Consider the following 18,566-nt stretch of genomic DNA (forward strand, 5'->3'; position numbering starts at 1 on the left):
AGGCACCACTGTACTGCTTTGTGTGAGCACCTGTGTAATTCTTTTAATAACATTATGATGGAGAAGTGTGGTCAGGTCTCCATATCTGTGTGTTCTACAACTGTATTTTTAACCACATATAGATTTAAAATATTAAAAAATTGCATTTGTACTGAACATGTACAGATGTTTTCCTTTGTCACTCATTATTTCCTAAACGATGAAGAATGACAGCTATCTATATAAGTATTTACATTGTACTGTGTCTATAAATACTTTTGACATCATTCAAAGTGCATGGAAGTACACAGTTGGCTAGGTTATATGCACATACTATGCAGGTTATAAGGATCGGAACATTTACAAATTTTGATGTTCATCACGAATGTGTCTCCCATGGAATCTGTGGGACAAATGTACTAGTAGTTGCCTCAACTGGTAGATGACCTCTGTTCAAGTCACAATCAGCAATGTTCCCTTTAGAGGTAGTGCCTAAAATCTGAGATTTTAACAAACTAAAGGTCTCCAAATGACCTGTGTCAGGTATTTTCTTTACATCATTTGCAAAGAGAAAACAGTAGCTAGAATCAATATGTTCTGTAAACAGTTATCAATGATTAAGAGAATTCTAATATTCACAAACTTGTCTGGGAATTACTTTTGTAATTCAGTATCCTGAAAACAGTCTTCCCAGATTGCAAAAATTGTAAATTTTAAACTTTGAAATGGACAGAGTTGCTTTACATAAAAAAGTGATAAAAAATTTAAAGTTTTTGAGGGGTAAATAACATACATAATCAATGAAAATAAACATAATTCCCCTTTTTTCAGATAATAGTTTTAGATCTGGATATAACTTGTTCTTTTCTTTTTTTTTTTTTTTTTTTTTTTTTTTGAGACAGGGTTTCTCTGTGGCTTTGGAGGCTGTCCTGGAAGTAACTCTTGCAGACCAGGCTGGTCTCAAACTCACAGAGATCCACCTGCCTCTGCCTCTCTAGTGCTGGGATTAAAGGTGTGCACCACCAATGCCCGGCTGGACATAATTGTTCTTAACCTCAGAAATATATATACAAACCAAGTGAGTCAATTAGTCAGAATACATCATAAGAACCTTATACAATTGTAATCCTAAGAAATAGGACTGAACATTTTATATACAAAATGTTTTGTTATTGTAAATATCAAGTAATTATGTGACAAAATTGATCTGGACATAAATAAATATAGTGGTTTTAAGAGATTTTTCTCTTGATGGTGAACTTCTTGTATACTTTGTATTAGTGCTTTACTATTTTTATCCAATTAATTCAGCTCAACTGTGGGATAACACCTGTTGCATATGTAATTAAATGACAAATACTGACAGATAACAAATGAGCAATTATAGTAGCTGTTTAAACACGTTTTCATTATTTTTATTTATTATTATTATCATAATTTTTGGTGTGTGTTTGTGTGTGTGTGTGTGTGTGTGTGTGTGTGTGTGTGTGTAGAGGTCACACACATGTAGAGGTCAGAGGCCAGACAACTTTTCAGAGTCTGTTCTCTCATTTTATACTATGTGTGTTCATTAGTGGTTGAACTAAAGTCATCAGGCTTGTTAGCAAGAGTCTTTACAAACTCAGTCATCTCATCAGCCCCATAAAACTAGGCATCATGGGATCACACTCTGTAATACTTACTTTGAGGTTGGTGCAAACTCAGTATCCCTTTAGATAAATATTAAAGAGTATAGTACTTGGGTCAAAAAATAGGTACTTTGTGACTTTTGTTTTCTATAGTGGTCACACCATTTTACATTCCTGCCAACAGTGTATGAGAATTCAGTTATTTGCTCTGTGTAGTGCTGTCTGGTTTGGAACTTGCTCTAAACTGTTTTCCAAAGCAACCATGACACTTTACCTTCTTACCAGCAGTGTGTGAGAGATGAAAGTCATTCTATCCTTCATCAACATTTCCTATTATCACCCTCACAAAAATAATGGCCATCTTTGTAGATATAGGTGGCCTTTTGAAGAGCAAAAGTTTCCTTACTATCTTAAAACAATTATTTTTTTTGCTTTTCCTTCTTTTATAGGTTACATTATTGTGTGTGTGTGTGTGTGTGTGTGTGTGTGTGTGTGGTATCTTTAAGCAATCTGACTGTTCAGGCAGCAAAGCTGGAGGGCAGAGCCACCTAAGCCTGCCGATATTGCACATGGGGCTGCAGGACTTGCTGTTTCCACTGCTGGGTTTTGGTCTTTGGTCCAGTATTGACTGACTATTCCATTTTTCCCCTTTGGCATGATAATGTATATTCTGTGCCATTCTATGTTAAAAATTTATAATTTGCTTGCTTTTTAAAAATTTTATAGGGATTTGCAACTAAGAGATTGCCTTGAGTCTCAGAAGAGACTTTGGACCTTTCCTGTTGCCTCCACAAAACATCACAATTAAGGTGACTTATAGAAGAAAGAAGTTTTGTGTTTTTGGTTTTGTTGTTGCTCAGCTTACAGCTTCAGAAGATGAAAGTGTAAAATGGTGGGGACATCATGGCAGCAGACAACAGGCATGGTGTCAGAAGCAGGGAGCTGAGACCTCAGATTTTGAATCATAAGCAAAGAGAGAGAAAACTGGGGATGGTCTGAGTCTCTCCTCAGAGCCTGTCCCCAGTGGCAAGCTTTCACCAACAAGGTCACACCTCCTAAACCTCCTCAGCCATTCAAATACAGAAGCCCCTGGGGGATAGTCCCATTCAAGCTACCACACTGCCTGATCCCAAGTTCCCTGACTTCTTTTCCTTTATTCCCTCTCACACTGACTCCCAGAAGGTCTATGGCTTTGGTGCTAAGATTTATATATCATGATCCATTTTGAATAGACTCTTCCATGACTAGGCTCAATGTTACCCACCCAGCTACCCAAGGTTTCCAATGTTGCAATTGTTGGAGCACCTAAGTTTTTAAACAGCATTAACCTAAAACTAATTTTTCTCCAATTTGCTGTAGTGTTACTTCTTCACTTGAAAGAGCTGATTACTACTGAATCAAAGACTTCAGGGGAACTCTTCCTATGCTGGCCTTTACAATCCAGGCTGCTGCCCTGGCCCTCCTGAGGTCTCCTGAATCCTACACTGAGAGAAACTGCAGGATGGTGTCTGGATTTCCACACTGGGCTGCAACTGTGAATTCTCTACAAGCAATCTTTTGGGCCCTGCAGGGCTCATTTTACTTGTTTCCTTTCTGTGGGAACTTGTTTTCCTGCCTTGTGTGTTGTCCAGTAGGAAACCACTTGCTCTTTTTCCTGGTTGTGTAAGGTGGGAGAACAAGTCTGATCATTGGCTAGAAGCAGAATTTCTAATAGGATTATTGTTTTAGTATTTGCCAATCTGGTTTATAATGTGAAGTGCCTATTCTGGGCCTGGGGTTGTAGCTCGATTGCTTGGATGTCACATTATGGAATGACAAATGAGAATTTCCCTTCGAGTGGCTTAGGTCAAGAGCCTCTCTGTTATGTATGTCTGATCTGTTGCAGTTGTCTGTCTGTTTTGCCTGTTCCTAACAAAGTGCTTTTCTCTGTGCTTATTGAACAACCCAATAAGCATGGTATGGGAGGGAATGAGATTTTGGGGGGTGGAGTTCGAGACAGGGTTTCTCTGTGACTTTGGAGGCTGTCGTGGAAGTAGCTCTTGTAGACCAGGCTGGTCTTGAACTCATAGAGATCCCCCTGACTCTGCCTCCTGAGTGCTGGTACTAAAGGCATATGCCACCACTGCCTGGTGAAATTTTTTTTTAAACAGAACTCTCGTGAACAGAATTTTATAAGGGAAGAGGTTAATTTACTGATCCCCAACTGATATGGAAGAGCACTTAAACTACACACAGATGGTATTAAACATATCCACATGCTGCTTCCAATATTTATGGTGCATATTTGTTGTTTAATATTGCTAGCAACCTCTTGGCAGCAATCAGTACCATAACACACACACACACACACATACACATGCACACACACACACACACACACACACACACACACACACACACACACACTACACCACACCACACACTATTCCAAGTTAGGTGAGGGCCATGGAAAAGAGCATAGTTTAAGTTGTGCATTTATCTTAGGTTGTAAAAGCTGACTACATGGAACCTGAAAGGCATAGCCAGGTTAGTTACATTGTGTGTTCTTCAAGTCAGGTTAAACTTAAGCAGGCCAAATACACAGTATATAGCAGATTGACTACATAGTTATAAATGATCTCAAGGCAGATTATCAACTTGGTTTCAAGGTCTGGCAAAAGTTCATTCTCTCTGAAGGCAAGAGATATTTTCAGAAAGAGTCGTTAGTACCTTATAGTATAGTACTTGCTTTGTTTTCTTTTCTGTTGCTATTATAGGACACTGACCAAAAACAATTTGGGAATGAAAGGGTTTATTTCAGCTTATAGATTCCAGTCTGTCATCAAAGGAATTTAGGGCAGGAACACAAAGAAGAAACCCAAAGGCAGGAATGGAAGCAGAGGCTATGCAGGAAGCTGGTTGTTACTGCCTTGCTTTCTCTGACTTGTCCAGTCTGCATTTTTATACACCCACCTGTCTAGTGATGGAGCTACCCACAGTGGGCTTGTTTCTCCACCAATTAGCAATCAAGAAAATGCTCCTACAGACATTCCCAGAGGCCAAAACGATGGAGGCATTTCCTCAATTAAGGTTCCCTTTTCATAGATATGTCAAATTGGCAACAGAAGCTAACAATGACACCTAGTATATGTTATACCTTGACTTCTGTCTCCAGGATCACAAAAAAAAAAAAAAAAAAAAAAGGCTACCTCGAGGGCATTCACACATACCATCATCATCACAGCCTCCTCTCATAGTAGGCATCTGGGTTATCCACAAGTCATTGTGGGTTATAATGGCCTAAAGCAGAAGTGGGTAAGCTCTTCCTCATCTGGATGGAGAAACTTCTTGGTATTATGGGCTGTTTGCTCATTCATTCTCAGACTATGATACAAATTTAATTTTCCTGGATTGCATTTTGGGTGAGGTCACTTTCTGTCTTGGTGACTTGAGGCAGAATAACCATTTTGAACTCAATTTCTCTTTACACAAAATGGAGATGCTGAGAGGTCTTGCTGAGGATTGAGACCCCACGGAAAAGGACTTTGCATAACAATGAGTCAGGTATTCAGGCACAGGGCTCTGCTTACTGGAGCCATCACTGACACTTGTTGGGCAGCGCCTTCCTCTCTCTTGGTGGAAAAAGCAAAGTCTTCAGGTCTCCAGTTATCTGCTCAGCCTTTATGTTTGCCAGATTTACAAGTACATGCTATTTAGGTTGACTTCAGGGGAGATCTCATCTAGTCTCGTGATTTTAATTCTACGTCTAAACTTATTATTCTCAAATAATATCTGTAGCATGGAACTTGACTTTGAATTCTAGCCCTAGATGTTCCGGTTTTCATCAGCATATGCACACCAATGACTGCTGTCCATTTCCTGTGCTCCGGGGATCTCTCTCTCCTTTATGCAGTGGTGGGCCCACCTGCATATGTACCATTTCTTAAACTACTGTGACACTCAGCTTCAGCCTACATTCCATCAATGGGAAGCTTTCCAGACGCCAGGGCAGAGGGGAATGAAAGTCCTACATTTCTGGATGCTTCTGTTGTTTTTAGTAGTCTGTGGCAGAGGCAGAGGCCTTGACCCTGTGATGACATTGTTCTCTCCCTATTGTGCCCTAGCCCTTGCCACTGTTGCTAGTAACCTCTCAGGCACCCAGCCACATCTGGCTCAGCTTTTCAGCAAGGCCATTTACCTTTGCAACCAATTTCTTGTGGTTGGCATAACCCCAATGATTTTCTTTTCTGATGTGACCTTACCTGGTAAAATTCTTTAACAGGCATTTCAAAAACCAACACAGTTCTCTCTCTCTCTCTCTCTCTCTCTCTCTCTCTCTCTCTCTCTCTCTCAAGTTATTTATTTTATGTATTTGAGTGACCTGTCTTCTTGCACACTGCAAGAGGGAATCAGATCCGTTATAGATGGTTGTGAACCACCATCTGTGGTTGCTGGGAATTGAACTCAAGTCCTCTGGAAGAGGAGCCAGTGCTCTTAACCACTGAGCCACTTCTCCAGTTGGGGGGGGGACTTTTTTTGGTTTATTTATTTATTTACTTGTTATGTGTACAGTGTTCTGCCTGTATGTTGCCTGCAGGCCAGAGGAGGCCACCAGATCTCATTACAGATGCTTGTGAGCCACCATGTGGTTGCTGGAACTGAACTCAGGACCTTTGGAAAAACAGGCAGAGTGCTCTTAACCACTGGGCCATCTATCAAGCCCCCCATTGTTGTTGTTTGGCTTTTGTGTTGGCTGCCCTGGAACTAACTCTGTAGATCAGGCTGTCCTGGAGCTCACAGAGATCTACCAAGTGCTTGGATTAAAGGTGTGGGCCACCTCCCCACCCAGCACCATTGACTCTTGATTGGACTGGTTTCGGAGCCTAGTAAGTGTCCTTGTCTCCACAGGGGACTTCAGTTACCAGAGGAACCATTCTGTTAAGTACTGTTTATTGCCTTCTTTTGAAAATCCTTCAGTAATTTGTTTCCTTGGTTAGAAGAATACTGTGGCCAATGAGTCCCAAGCTAACCAGCACCCTCTATGTCATTTATTCTTAGTCTTTTTCTTTGGAATGTGAACAGAACAGGTGTTTATGCAGCACACCCTGTACAGCCAGAGTATTTCACATCAGGATCCACACTATGCATGTTATATGAAGCTTGTAATTTGTTTTTATTTATAAAGTTCATGTGTCCCATGTTCCAGCTTCTTAAACTATAGGCCACAACTGCACACTGGGGTGTCACAAAAAAAATTGGCCACAAAAAGAGGCTCCTGAGCCCATTATCTATGGTGGGAAACCTTGATACAGGGGGGAGGGGCTTGGTCCTTCCTCAACTTGGTATGCCTGACTTTGTTGACTCTCCAAGGATGGCCTTACCTCCTAGGAGGATTGGATTAGGATTGGGAAGCAGGGCCACCAGAGAAGGTGGGGGGAGGGGTAACTGGGGTTGGTATGTAAAATGAAAACTAAACTTTTATCAAGTTAAGAGAGAGAGAGAGGAGAGAGAGAGAGAGCTAGGCTCCTGAATGTGCAGTGACCAAAAGTGAATCCAAAATCAACCGTGTAACAATGTGGGTGTGTTTCTGGCAGCAATTGCCTGTGCTATTTTTCACGATCTCACTGTAGTCTTGGCTCTGAACAAGTGACAAGGGCTCTTGCTTCTTTGTCAACATGCACCCGCAGACAGACAGCCTTGTTCACATCTGTGACTATGCTATGAGTTGCATGCAGTGTTTGGATTGCACAAAGTTTTCTGCTCTTCACATAATGATAGCAGATAAATTGTGGAAACCCAATGCATTTAGTATTTTCCCACCACCATTTCTCAGCATGTAAGTATAAAATCGGCATATCGCTAGATTCTATTGTGTTATAATGTTTGATTTTAAAGTTATCGTTTGGGGTCCTGAGTGCATCTCATAGAAACGTCATAAACTGGGCTTGAGGTTAGGACAGAACTTCAGCAATTTTGAAATGGCTCTAAACATACCTCTGCCATTCCGTACTGCATCTTTGTATGCTGCAGTGGTCTCGCCATCTACAATCATCTCATCAAAGTATCAGCCAGTTCGGAAAATTGGGCATGCTGCTGAGTGGGTCCTGCAGTATCCAGTGTTCAGTGACAATTTCTTCATGTAAAAACAAGCAAATCTGGCTCTAATATACAAATTTGTTTTTAAAATATGGTAAAATTATACATGTATATAATTATATATACATATATATATATATTTATAGTAACCAAATACTTGTTTTAAATTTCTCTATGATTTATTGTCAAAAAATGCTTGATTTGTGCACCTATTTTGTATCCCTAGCTTGTGGAGGTTCAAAGACAATTTCTGAAATGAAAGGAGTCACGAGAGGAATAAGTTTAGGATGCCTTGCTAAGTGCTGTGTATGTCTGGCTTGTGAGGCTTGGAGCAGGGCCAGGCAGGGCTGCGCTCCTGGGGCAGACAGAAGGCGCATGCTCCTTGGAGTTGGCTTCCCGGCGGTTAAGCAGATGGCCGGGAGGGGTGGAGTCACCGGGACACTTCCCGGTGTGGACTGCTCTGATTGGCTGTGAGAAAGGCCCGTGCCTGCTCGGTTCTCTTATCAAGACCATGTAGGCTGCAGGCTGGCCACACTCGCCTGGGCTGTGGTGGGCACTGCTCCCAGAGACAGAGGTTGGAGGGTCGCATCCGGTGAGTGACGGCCTCGGGCCTGGCCGGGTGCAGGGGGCTCGTGAGCTGGTGTCCTGCGGGTCCGAGGGGAGGTCCCCCCACCGTCTCTGTCCCTCAGTTGCTCTGCTCCTGGGGCGCTTTTCGCCTCGGGTACATGCAGGTGCTTTGAGGATGGCGATACCGTGGGTCTTTCCAACAAGTGGTCTGTCCTTCCCTGAGAGCCCTCCAGCTTCCTGGACAGGGGCTGTCGCGGATCAGGGAACCTGCTCAGAATTCCTGGACTGGAAGAGAGATAGAATGCCTGCCTCTTATTTTCCTTCATTCCTCCCGTTATCCCTCCTAGGTAGTGTTAGCCAAACACAGGATCAACAGCAAACTTGGGCATGAGTCCTGGTTAAAACCCCAGTGATACTGCTGTATAATTAGCTAGCTCTTTACTTCCACAATTTGACTGGTCTGTCTCACTTTATCCTGAAAAATGGGCTCCCTAGTACTGTCGGGTCTGTAGAGGAGTAGACTGTAGGAGGCACTGTTTGCAGGCTGGGCATTGCCAGTAGCTTAGTAGTTATAGAAAAACTACATTGAGCCCATATTTTCGTTTGTTGTTGAACTGTGGAGCTGCCCCATCCCATTTCTGAAAAGCAGCACCGGCACATTCAGTTTGTGCAGGACTTGGCAGGGTCCTGGAGGTTCAGAGTTGAATTAGACTTAAGCGCTTCCCTTCCTTCTTTCTGAGGTGAAATGAAGGCAGACAGATAATGAATTGCATTGCTATGAAGCCATAAATACTGTAATAAAGGTGTTCTGAGAGCCCAGAATAGCACACTAAACCCAGCTTAGAGCCTTATCTCACAGTCTCCTGTAAGAAAGTCCTGTCAAGTTTTTGAGCAACAGAGTTGTGTTGGAAGGAAAGTCTAGCCGGTGGTGTTTCACATGAGTGAGTCCCCTTTGGAGACCACATCCCGATTCTGTAAAAGCGGCTTCCACCACCTGCTTATTTTAAGCTATGCTGAGAACATTTATTTTATAATACCTTCCCCTCTTTCAGTCTAATTTTTTGTTCTCTAATACTGAAGGACCTCTGGGACAGTGACCTTAAGATAAAAGGTAGCCTTGGGCAGTGCTTCATAAAGCTATGCTGGTGACTAAAAGCAGTGTGCTTGCTTGGCCAGCACAAACTCAGAATAATATCTCCTTCTGTCTACAATGCTGAGATGCACTGTTGCTTGGAGAACTAATTTCAGGAGAATTTGCATCTCCCAAAGGGAGTCAGTTCTCCTCTGCAGTCTCCTGAGAGCCAATTTCCTAAGAAATGGGGAAAACTTGCTTTAAGAGAGTCTTTATTTAGTTGTTATTTTCAAACAACAGTCCTGAGGTGTTAACATAGACTGGCAGGACACATTTAGAAATTTCTAAGTCTTGCCATGAGCAAATACCTGTGAAATTAGTATATTCAGTAGTATTAAGGTAGGCATCGCCCCTAAGAGCCCCTGTGCATGATCCTTGTGGATTTTTCCCTCTTGTCCTTTCTTCTCCGCAGACATTAATCTGTTTCCTGTCACTATAGACTGCATTGCATTTTCTCCAAGTGTTTCGTACATTGGAACAATTCCTTCCCTCTCACCCCTCCCCCACTCTCTCCCTGGCTTTTTTTGACGAAGTATAATTATTTTGAGCTTTGTCCATATTGTGTGTTCATGCTGAATTATGTATACATAAACATAATTTGTTGATCCATTCATTCATTTGGTTTGGCTGTTATATACAAAGCTGGTATAATTTGTGTCAAAGTCTTTGGGACTGTGTGTATCCGTCTTTTAAAGTGATTCTGTGCCTCCCAGAGACGGTTCAAGTCATTTGTTTCTTATCTGTCTTCCTGTAGGATTTTATGCTACACCTGGTTCAAGACTTTGAAACAGGGCATTGAACTGTCAATGCATGTTCGTGTGGTAACATTCAGCTGGCTACTTTAAAGTGATCACAGTTCCAACATTTCTTCTAACCTTACTCTGGGCATTGTTAGAGACTTGGGCCACCTCGCTCTTAACATCCCCAGCTCTTTGCTACTCTGTAATTTTGAGCCATCACTGGGGTGATCTTTGTTGATGATTGAAAAGTTTGTCTTTCCTTTTGCTTCATTTTTATTCGCTTGAGTGAGAGTTTTGAATTCTGACAGTTTCGGGAAAGAGCGAATGGCAGAGACAGCAGCAGGGGAGAGATAATGTTGGCCAAAGTTGAAAATATGTTGAAATCCCAAGCAGAGAGGGAAAAGCCGGGAGTTCTGTGACTCTTCCTTTTTCTTATCCTGTCTAAGTTCCTCTCCATGTCGCTTCTCTAAGAACAGTTTCTTTACTTTTTGAGGACATGGTCAGTGGGTGCACAAGGCATCATGTGGTAACTTCGGGTGGTGGCTCTCGAGGCTTCTTAGTAAAACCAAATCCATGTTTTCCCTCCCAGAGACGGTTCAAGTCATTTGTTTCTTATCTGTCTTCCTGTAGGATTTTATGCTACACCTGGTTCAAGACTTTGAAACAGGGCATTGAACTGTCAATGCATGTTCGTGTGGTAACATTCAGCTGGCTACTTTAAATAGAGGAAGATGCAGATCCTCGGCCTGGTGGTCTGTCTTTTCCTTTCGGTCCTGCTTTCTGGGAGGCCCACGGGGTCCATTCCACATGTGGACCCCGAAGCAAACATGAACGTGGTGAGTTTCTAAAAGTCACCTGTTTTTAAAATACAGCAATGACAAGTGCTATTTTCTTTTAAATAGAGTTATATGAGCTGTAGGAAGGCATAACTAATCTCTTTATGGCTTGTTGTGATTTTTGCTCTTTCTGAATTGCAGATGCTACTTGCTAGACTTTTTCCCATTAAATGCTGCTGAACACAATACATGGCTTATGCTAAATAATGTGCTTTAGTAATTTCATCCTTAAATCATTTTAAACAAGCTTCAAAGCTGATAACATTGTGTAAGCCCTTTACAAGAATGCCTTTGTTTCTGCTGAACATGGGCTGTGATTGACAATGTCCAGGAAACATAACTCAATACAGTTGTGAGAACATTACAAAGAATTGTTAGAAGATATAAGCAAAATATTAACCACTGAATTAATTAAAACATTTCAAGATTAATAATCTCAAGGAAACAGTGGAATCTGGAAAAACTACACATAAGACTACAATGGCAAGAAAGTATAGATTATCAAAAAAAACAGCAACTTTAAAATACAATGGCAAGAAAGTATAGATTATCAAAGAAACAGCAACTTTAAAACAAGCACTGGATTGACCCAGCTGAAGAATCGGTGACTGCAGGACAGAAAAATTTCCAGGAGACAGGATAGTATGGCATGATACAGGCCAAGCTTAAGCTTTCTCTTGGCATTCTCTCTTTTAACAGTTCCTTCCTAAGGGAATAGTGAAATTAAAGTCTTTCTGGCATTTATGGCAGAGTGGATAATGAATACTTCAGTCTTCTAAAGAACTGATATATGCTTTCCCACTGAGCTCCCAGTGACACTTGCCATGGATCTTTCCTTATGGAGAAGTGAATTTGATGACAGTTTCCCATTTTTCAGCTTTTCTTCAACCACACCTTGATGTTCTAGTGAATTGTTTCTGGGTCTATGGCTGAAAATGATTTTTTTCCTAAAGTCTTATTGCCTAGGCTAGGAATTTTATGAAACATGAAAAATGTTAGCTGACCTATTTAGAAAAGAAGTGTTTGTTTTACCTGGGAGGTATGATGGAAACAACAAGGCTCCAAATTTGACACACGTGGTGTAGAACATGCTAGAAATACCTTTGAGTATAAAACATTGGTGCCTCAGTTGGGATCTTGGCTACCAGACTGAGCAGATTCAAGTTGCAGCGGTTTCCTTTCAAAAGCTAAAAAAAAAAAAAAAAGTTACTGCGTTTGGTTTCTCCTATGCCTGCTTTTTTTGGAGACTGAAGAATTGGAGTCCAGCATAGACTACCGGTTGTCCTTTCTCTCCCCAGACCGAAATGATCAGGTACTGGGGATACCCGAGTGAGGAGCATATGATCCAGACAGAGGACGGGTATATTCTGGGTGTTCACCGAATCCCTCATGGCCGGAAGAACCATTCTCACAAAGGTATGGTGTTTTCTGTGGCCAGATGTAACAGCTTTGGGAAGTCATGAGTTGGTGAACAAATTCGGGCTTCATTTGACAATGTTGCCACAGCATGGGCTGGAGGCCAAAGTACCAGTCAAGCTGAGGTAACTGTCTTAAAGCCAGGTTGGCTCAAAGGTCAGATTCCATGTAGATTGTCAAAATATCTATTTCTGTTGTTTCTCAGGGAAGCAGTTATCTAATGAACTGTTCAGAGCATTAAAGACTTACCTTTTGCAATTTAAAAATTATTCAGTTTGTTGAAAAGGTAATATAATCAAATACTACAATATATTCAAGTAACATATATATATATTAGGCAAACAATACATGCAAAAAATCAAGAAATATACTGTAAATACGTCTTTTTCTATTTTTCTAGTTTTTAAAAAGTGTTCTTGTATAATATCTTCATTTAAAATCTGCCTTCCATACATTCATTAGAATCAAATATAGGGTATTTTTCTGTTGCCACCTTTTAAGTTCTAAATGTGCTATAAAGGACATAGTGTTTTATTATTTATTTACTTGCTACCAGCAAACTCACAAAAGGTGGACTTATTTTTCGTCACAGATACCTTCCGGTAATTCATAGGGCACTTATCTGAAGATAAGTGTATTCCATTGTATGTTTGTATCATTACTTGCTTAACAAGTGTTCTGTTAGTAAATATTTGTGCCCATTTGAATGTTCAGTGAACAAATATTGCTGCTCAAAACAACAAAACAAGACACACACATATACATTGGGCAAGTTTATTTAGAAGATAAATTTCCCTCCAAAGAATTTTGATGTCATACACATATGAATTGTGTTTTTGACAGACTTTTGGAAAACTGTTCTCTATGTATGCATGCACTGACAGTGAATTTTACTAGGAGTATATAAAAGTTCTTATAGATTTGCCTTAAAAATATGGACCTTGGCATGTATTTATATCCTTCTTTGATCAACTCATAACTCAAGCAAAACTGTGGTCCTGATGTGGACAATGGCATTTCTAGAAAAACTACCTGAAAGTGGTAACAGCCATCAGGGTAATAGATCTTCCTTTAATCATCTCTCTAGATGTAGCCAGTTGCTCTTCGGAAATATAAAGTCTGGGCTAAGGTAACTGGCTATCTCTCTCCTCTGTTAGGGTTTTACTAGACAGAGTCTTTGCCTCACGTGCTTCTTAAAGGGTTATTCAGAGCAGACAACAAATCCAGGCAGAGGTGAGCTTTGTACCAGCATCTGCCTTATGCTTCTCTTGTGTCAGCTGATACGCCCATTTTCCCTTTCCTCTAGGTTCTGCCTGTCACAAGACACTAAATAATGCTTTTGTGGCTATGGGTGTGTTCTTTCTGAAATTCATTTGAGATTTTGTTTCAGTGTTTACAGCGCTATAGTTTTGTATTTCCCTGGTGAATCTTTTACAGAACGAAGGACAAATTGTATTGATCTGTGTTTCCTGCTTACAAACACATAAAGTATATGTTTTATGCAAGAACAAGCACATGATCTTAGTTTCCTTCCTTTTTTTCCCCAAAAGTACCCGTGCACAGGTTTTAGACTCTATCTAAAGACAAATAAATATGGATATTATTTGCTATAAAGTACTTGGTCAGTTAGTAATTACTAATATGAGCCATTGTTCAAAGGTCCGAGGTCAAACTCTGCTGAGAGAATGCACCACCCCTGATTCCATATCCACCTGCATGCAGCAATTAAAGCATACAGGGTTACTATCTTGTGCACACAGATTACATTGTGACATGGGAGGAGCTTCCTGTGAAGGAAGGTGCCCCTCAGCAAAGAGTACTATTCAGAGCCATTAGATGGTCCCTTGCAGGCTAGGGAAGTGGATACTGTGTCATCAGAATGTGGAACACAGACTGAGCGTGTTCTCGGCTAGCTTTAGCTTTAGGTCCCCATCATCCTTCACAGTTCTGAGGAGCCTCCACCTTCCCCTGGGGAGGTCAGCGATCCTTGTGTTTACCAGCCAGCCTCAGAAGGGCCTTGTCAAGGATTTCTGTAACTTTGTGATTTTCCTAAGAACTGCATAGATGCTTTTCCTATGGTTTGTTCCCTGTGGTACTGGGCAGAGGCTCTCTGTTGTGTCTGTTGAGAAACAGTGTGGTGAGTGCTGTTAATCTGCCATCCTGGAATTCAAAAAGCCAAAGAGAAACACAGTCCTCAAAATGGCATCGATTTCGTGAATGCCACTTCCCTTCTTCCCTATTAATAGCACCGCTGTCCTTCCAGTGACCTAGGCTAGACATTGCAAAGTCATTTCTCTTGTGGTTGGCAGTGCTGGGGATCGAACCCAGGTCCTCATGCATACTAGGCAAGTGCTGCTGCGAGGTATATCCACAACCTGTGCAGAATAGTTCTTGATTCCCAGTCTCTCGGTTGCCCACGAATATCCCTTGTTAATCCTTTTCTCCCTTGTTCTGACCGTACCTTATTCTAAACTCTTGTTACCATTCAGATAGGCACCTGAGACAGCTCAGAAGCTGAGAGAATCTTGAACGACTCAATTTTGAGGGGTGGGATCCCCATGTACCAGAGAAAAAGGATCTCAAAGCAGGAATATGGAAATTTAGTATCATGTTTTATGAAATCAATGCTTTTAGCATATAAGAAGTAATTCTATATAATCTAATTCTATACAGGTAACTATAAGATCCATTAAAATGTTATTGACGCTGGGCGCATACCTTTAATCCCAGCACTCGGGAGGCAGAGGCAGGCAGATCTCTGTGAGTTCGAAGCCAGCCTGGCCTCCAGAGAGAGTGCCAGGATAGGCGCCAAAGCTACACAGAGAAAACCTGTCTTCAAAAAGCAAAAATAAATAAATAAATAAATAAATAAATAAAATGTTATTGACTTTCTTGGGGAACACACTGTTTACAGTGGGCTCTTCAGACAGTGTCACAGGTTTTGTGTGATCACAGGGCTGAGCCAAGTGTCTGCTCTGCCTATGCCCTATTGTAAGCTCTGCTGCCGATCGATGCCTCTTGTGCCAGAGTCTCTGTCTTATGTAGTTTTGCAGATGAGGTTGCTTCAGGCTCAGCTATTATGTGATTTTGTGAGGCAATGATCTTCATGAATCCAATGGATGAAGGTACATACATTCCTTAATATTGTGTCCTGGCTGCTTGTCTACACTTCTCACCCCATCTAGAGCAACAGACTTTTGTACTTGTGGCTATGGGAGATTATTCCTGCAAGTTTCCCCTTCAAGTGCGTTTATTTGATGCCTGTGCATGCATGTGTGTGTGTATGCGCATGCATACCTATATGTCTGTGCATCCTAGTGCATGTCTGAGGAGGCATTATATATTCTTCTGTCCTCCTCCACCCCAGTCTTTTGAGACAAGGTCTCTCACTGAGCCAGAAGCTGGCCTGATAAGCAGTAAGCCCTAGCGATCCTCTTGTCTCCAGCTGAGACCATGTTAGGTTTTGTATGTGGATGGTGGGGGATTTTCCCACGGAACCATCTTCCCCCTTTTAAGCAGCCATTCGCATCAGATGTTGAGCCATCGCCGTATTTGCTAAACGCTTAAGGGAACTGAAATACAGAAATGAATCATTTACAGAGAAGTGGTTTTGTTTTTATCTGCTTAGCCTTCATGCTGAGTGGTAATGCTCCAAGGCTCTCATTTCCTTCTTGGACCAGGATTTGCAAAGCTTGTACCTTTATAACATACTCCTGGCAGGCTTCTAGGTATCTAGATCTTTGTGTTCTTGATCAATATACTAATATCCTGCTCAAGACAGCCAAGGTAAAGGGAGTCACTTGGGCATTTTGACTGTGGAGGCAGTATTCCTTGAAGTGACAACATGCCTTTACATAATAAGTATTGAGCAAGCTGATCCCATGATGACCATAATATAGACTTTATTTAGCTGAAACAAACAAACAAAAATACTACTTGTGCCAGCATTAAAAATAAAACACAAGGCCGGGCGTTGGTGGTGCATGCCTTTAATCCCAGCACTCGGGAGGCAGAGGCAGGCGGATCTCTGTGAGTTCGAGGCCAGCCTGGTGTCCAGAGCGAGTGCCAGGATAGGCTCCAAAGCTACACAGAGAAACCCTGTCTTGAAAAACCAAAAAAAAAAAAAAAAAAAAAAAAAAAAAAAAAAAAAAAAAAAAACAAGGCAGAGTAACTTGCTAATTGCCTGAGAAATCAGCAAGTTTTTAAAAGAGAACCTCATTGGTATCTAAATTCTAAATTCTGCATCCGATGACCTGGTTGTGAAGACCAGGACTGACTACAGGAAGCATTCAGAAGCAGGCTTCTCAACTGTAGCCTGGGCACAGTCTCCCCAGGGCTTGCCCACTGAGTCATTTGAGTAGGTGAAAGGTTGCCACATGCCTTGTGAGTTGTCTTCCACAGAAAAGCCTCCAGGCCTTTGTTTTGATTTAGCATCCTGACTGACTCTAGGTAAAGAAACCCTCCCTTTGAAAGAAACCAGTTGTGGGTTTCTGGCTTTAATTAACTAATTAATTAAATAATTTTTAAATAAATGCAGCTTCAGTAGGCCTACATAATCTGGCCTGTGAGTCCCTGTACCCGGGGCACTGAGCACATGCGGGTGAGCTCAGTGCATCCCCAAGCTTGCTGAGCCCCTGCTGCTGCATTGGGTTGGGGATTGCATTTGGACCTTGGAAACTCAGCAACATAATTGGGGTTGCTGTGCAGTTTGTCTCCCAAACCCTGGTTGAGGTTGGAGCAAAAAAAGAAGTGCAGCACAGAGGAGCCTCGCCGTTGCTCTGCCTGCCCCCTCCTTTCCTCACACGCCTCCCCTTCTTCTTGGCTAGCAGTGTCTGGGAGATTTCTCCAGCCCCTGGGGCTATATCTTCTGAGTTTGTTTTGCAGCAATTAGGTCAACAATAGCTTAGATGGATGATAACGCGTAATTACTGCCTTCCCCAGCGGGCTAAGTGCAGCTGGAGCTCTGTGGAGGCCAAAGTCTTCTCTGACTTCTGTAGACTTCTTGGGACTGGGGTGAGCACAACACTGAGACTGCAAATGTTCCTTGTTGTAGGTTGTATTGGGGTCAAGGTTTCCCTATTTTCCAGGCTCAGAGACAGCCATGAACGAAATCTGTGGGCTTACTGTGGAGGGTACAGCTGGAGACTGTGTTACCTAGTGTGAGCCTACTAAAAGTGCCAGCCTCAGGCATAAGTGTGATGGTAGCAGTTTACTTAACCTCTCTGGGTTTGAGTTTCTTCATCTGTTACATGAGAAAAATAATACTTATCCATCATTACTGTAAGGCCTTCGAGGCAGCTTGCCCTTACAGTGAGGCAACTTAGCCTGCACAGTGAGACACCTTACACTGCACAGTGAGACACCTTACACTGTATAGTGGGATACCTTACATTGCACAGTGAGATATCTTACCTGGCACAGTGAGATATCTTACCTGGCACAGTGAGATACCTTACCCAGCACAGTGAGGCTTATAGCTCTGCACAGATTGAAACTGAACCTTCTCTTTGTATCTTTCAAATGATCTCCATCGTGATTTCCAATACCTGCTTTCTTAGCATCCAGTCTTCTGTGACAGGGAGTATATCTTAAACTTCAAAGAGAGAAGAAAGTTTCCAGAAGCATGTTTAAATTTATTTTTACCCTGGGCAGAGGATGCTTAAGATACATACAATGGGTAGAACCATCTGGAAATCAGGTGCAAGTGTTATCCATGTGTGTTCCCCGCGCTGATGCTTCCTCTGTGGCCTCTCTACTTCCCTCCTGAGTTAAATCATTTCTCAACATTCATCTACTGTGAATTCATGTTGTGGTTGTGTGCAGCTTTTCTGATGGTCTGGAAAGGCAAAGGAAGGCAAAAAGGCAGTTCAACACAGGGACGATAGGCACCTTGATGTTGTATCATATGGATTTTACCTACAATTGTGTGACCTGGGGGCATGGGCTTCTCTTCAAAATTCAGTCTACAAAGTAAGAAGAATGATAGACAGCTCCTGGTATCCACTCATCTGCGAGTGATGTATTTCAGTATCCCCAGTGGATACTTCCAAATTCCATAGATATTGTTTTCACTAAACTACCATACCCATGATAAAATTTAGTCAATACACTGGAGATGGTAGAAAATTATCAAGAATTATAATAAAAAAAGAACAATGATAACACTGTGTTATATATTGGCGGCATTCTTAGT

At 41.7% G+C, this 18,566-nt stretch overlaps 1 protein-coding gene across 1 annotated transcript in view; it reads left to right on the forward strand.

The window, feature by feature from the left end:
- Window positions 1-10,726: 10,726 nt before the first annotated feature.
- Lipa (lipase A, lysosomal acid type) overlaps window positions 10,727-18,566 on the forward strand; it is a 34,017-nt gene continuing 26,177 nt past the window's right edge. Inside the window, exons 1-2 of the mRNA XM_035441885.1 lie at window positions 10,727-10,957; window positions 12,256-12,373. Of these exons, the coding sequence (XP_035297776.1) occupies window positions 10,853-10,957; window positions 12,256-12,373 (223 nt within the window). The 5' untranslated portion in view covers window positions 10,727-10,852. The remainder of the gene's footprint in view (window positions 10,958-12,255; window positions 12,374-18,566) is intronic.

The sequence above is a fragment of the Cricetulus griseus genome, chromosome 3 (assembly GCF_003668045.3).
Source record: "Cricetulus griseus strain 17A/GY chromosome 3, alternate assembly CriGri-PICRH-1.0, whole genome shotgun sequence".
Lineage (NCBI taxonomy): Eukaryota > Metazoa > Chordata > Mammalia > Rodentia > Cricetidae > Cricetulus > Cricetulus griseus.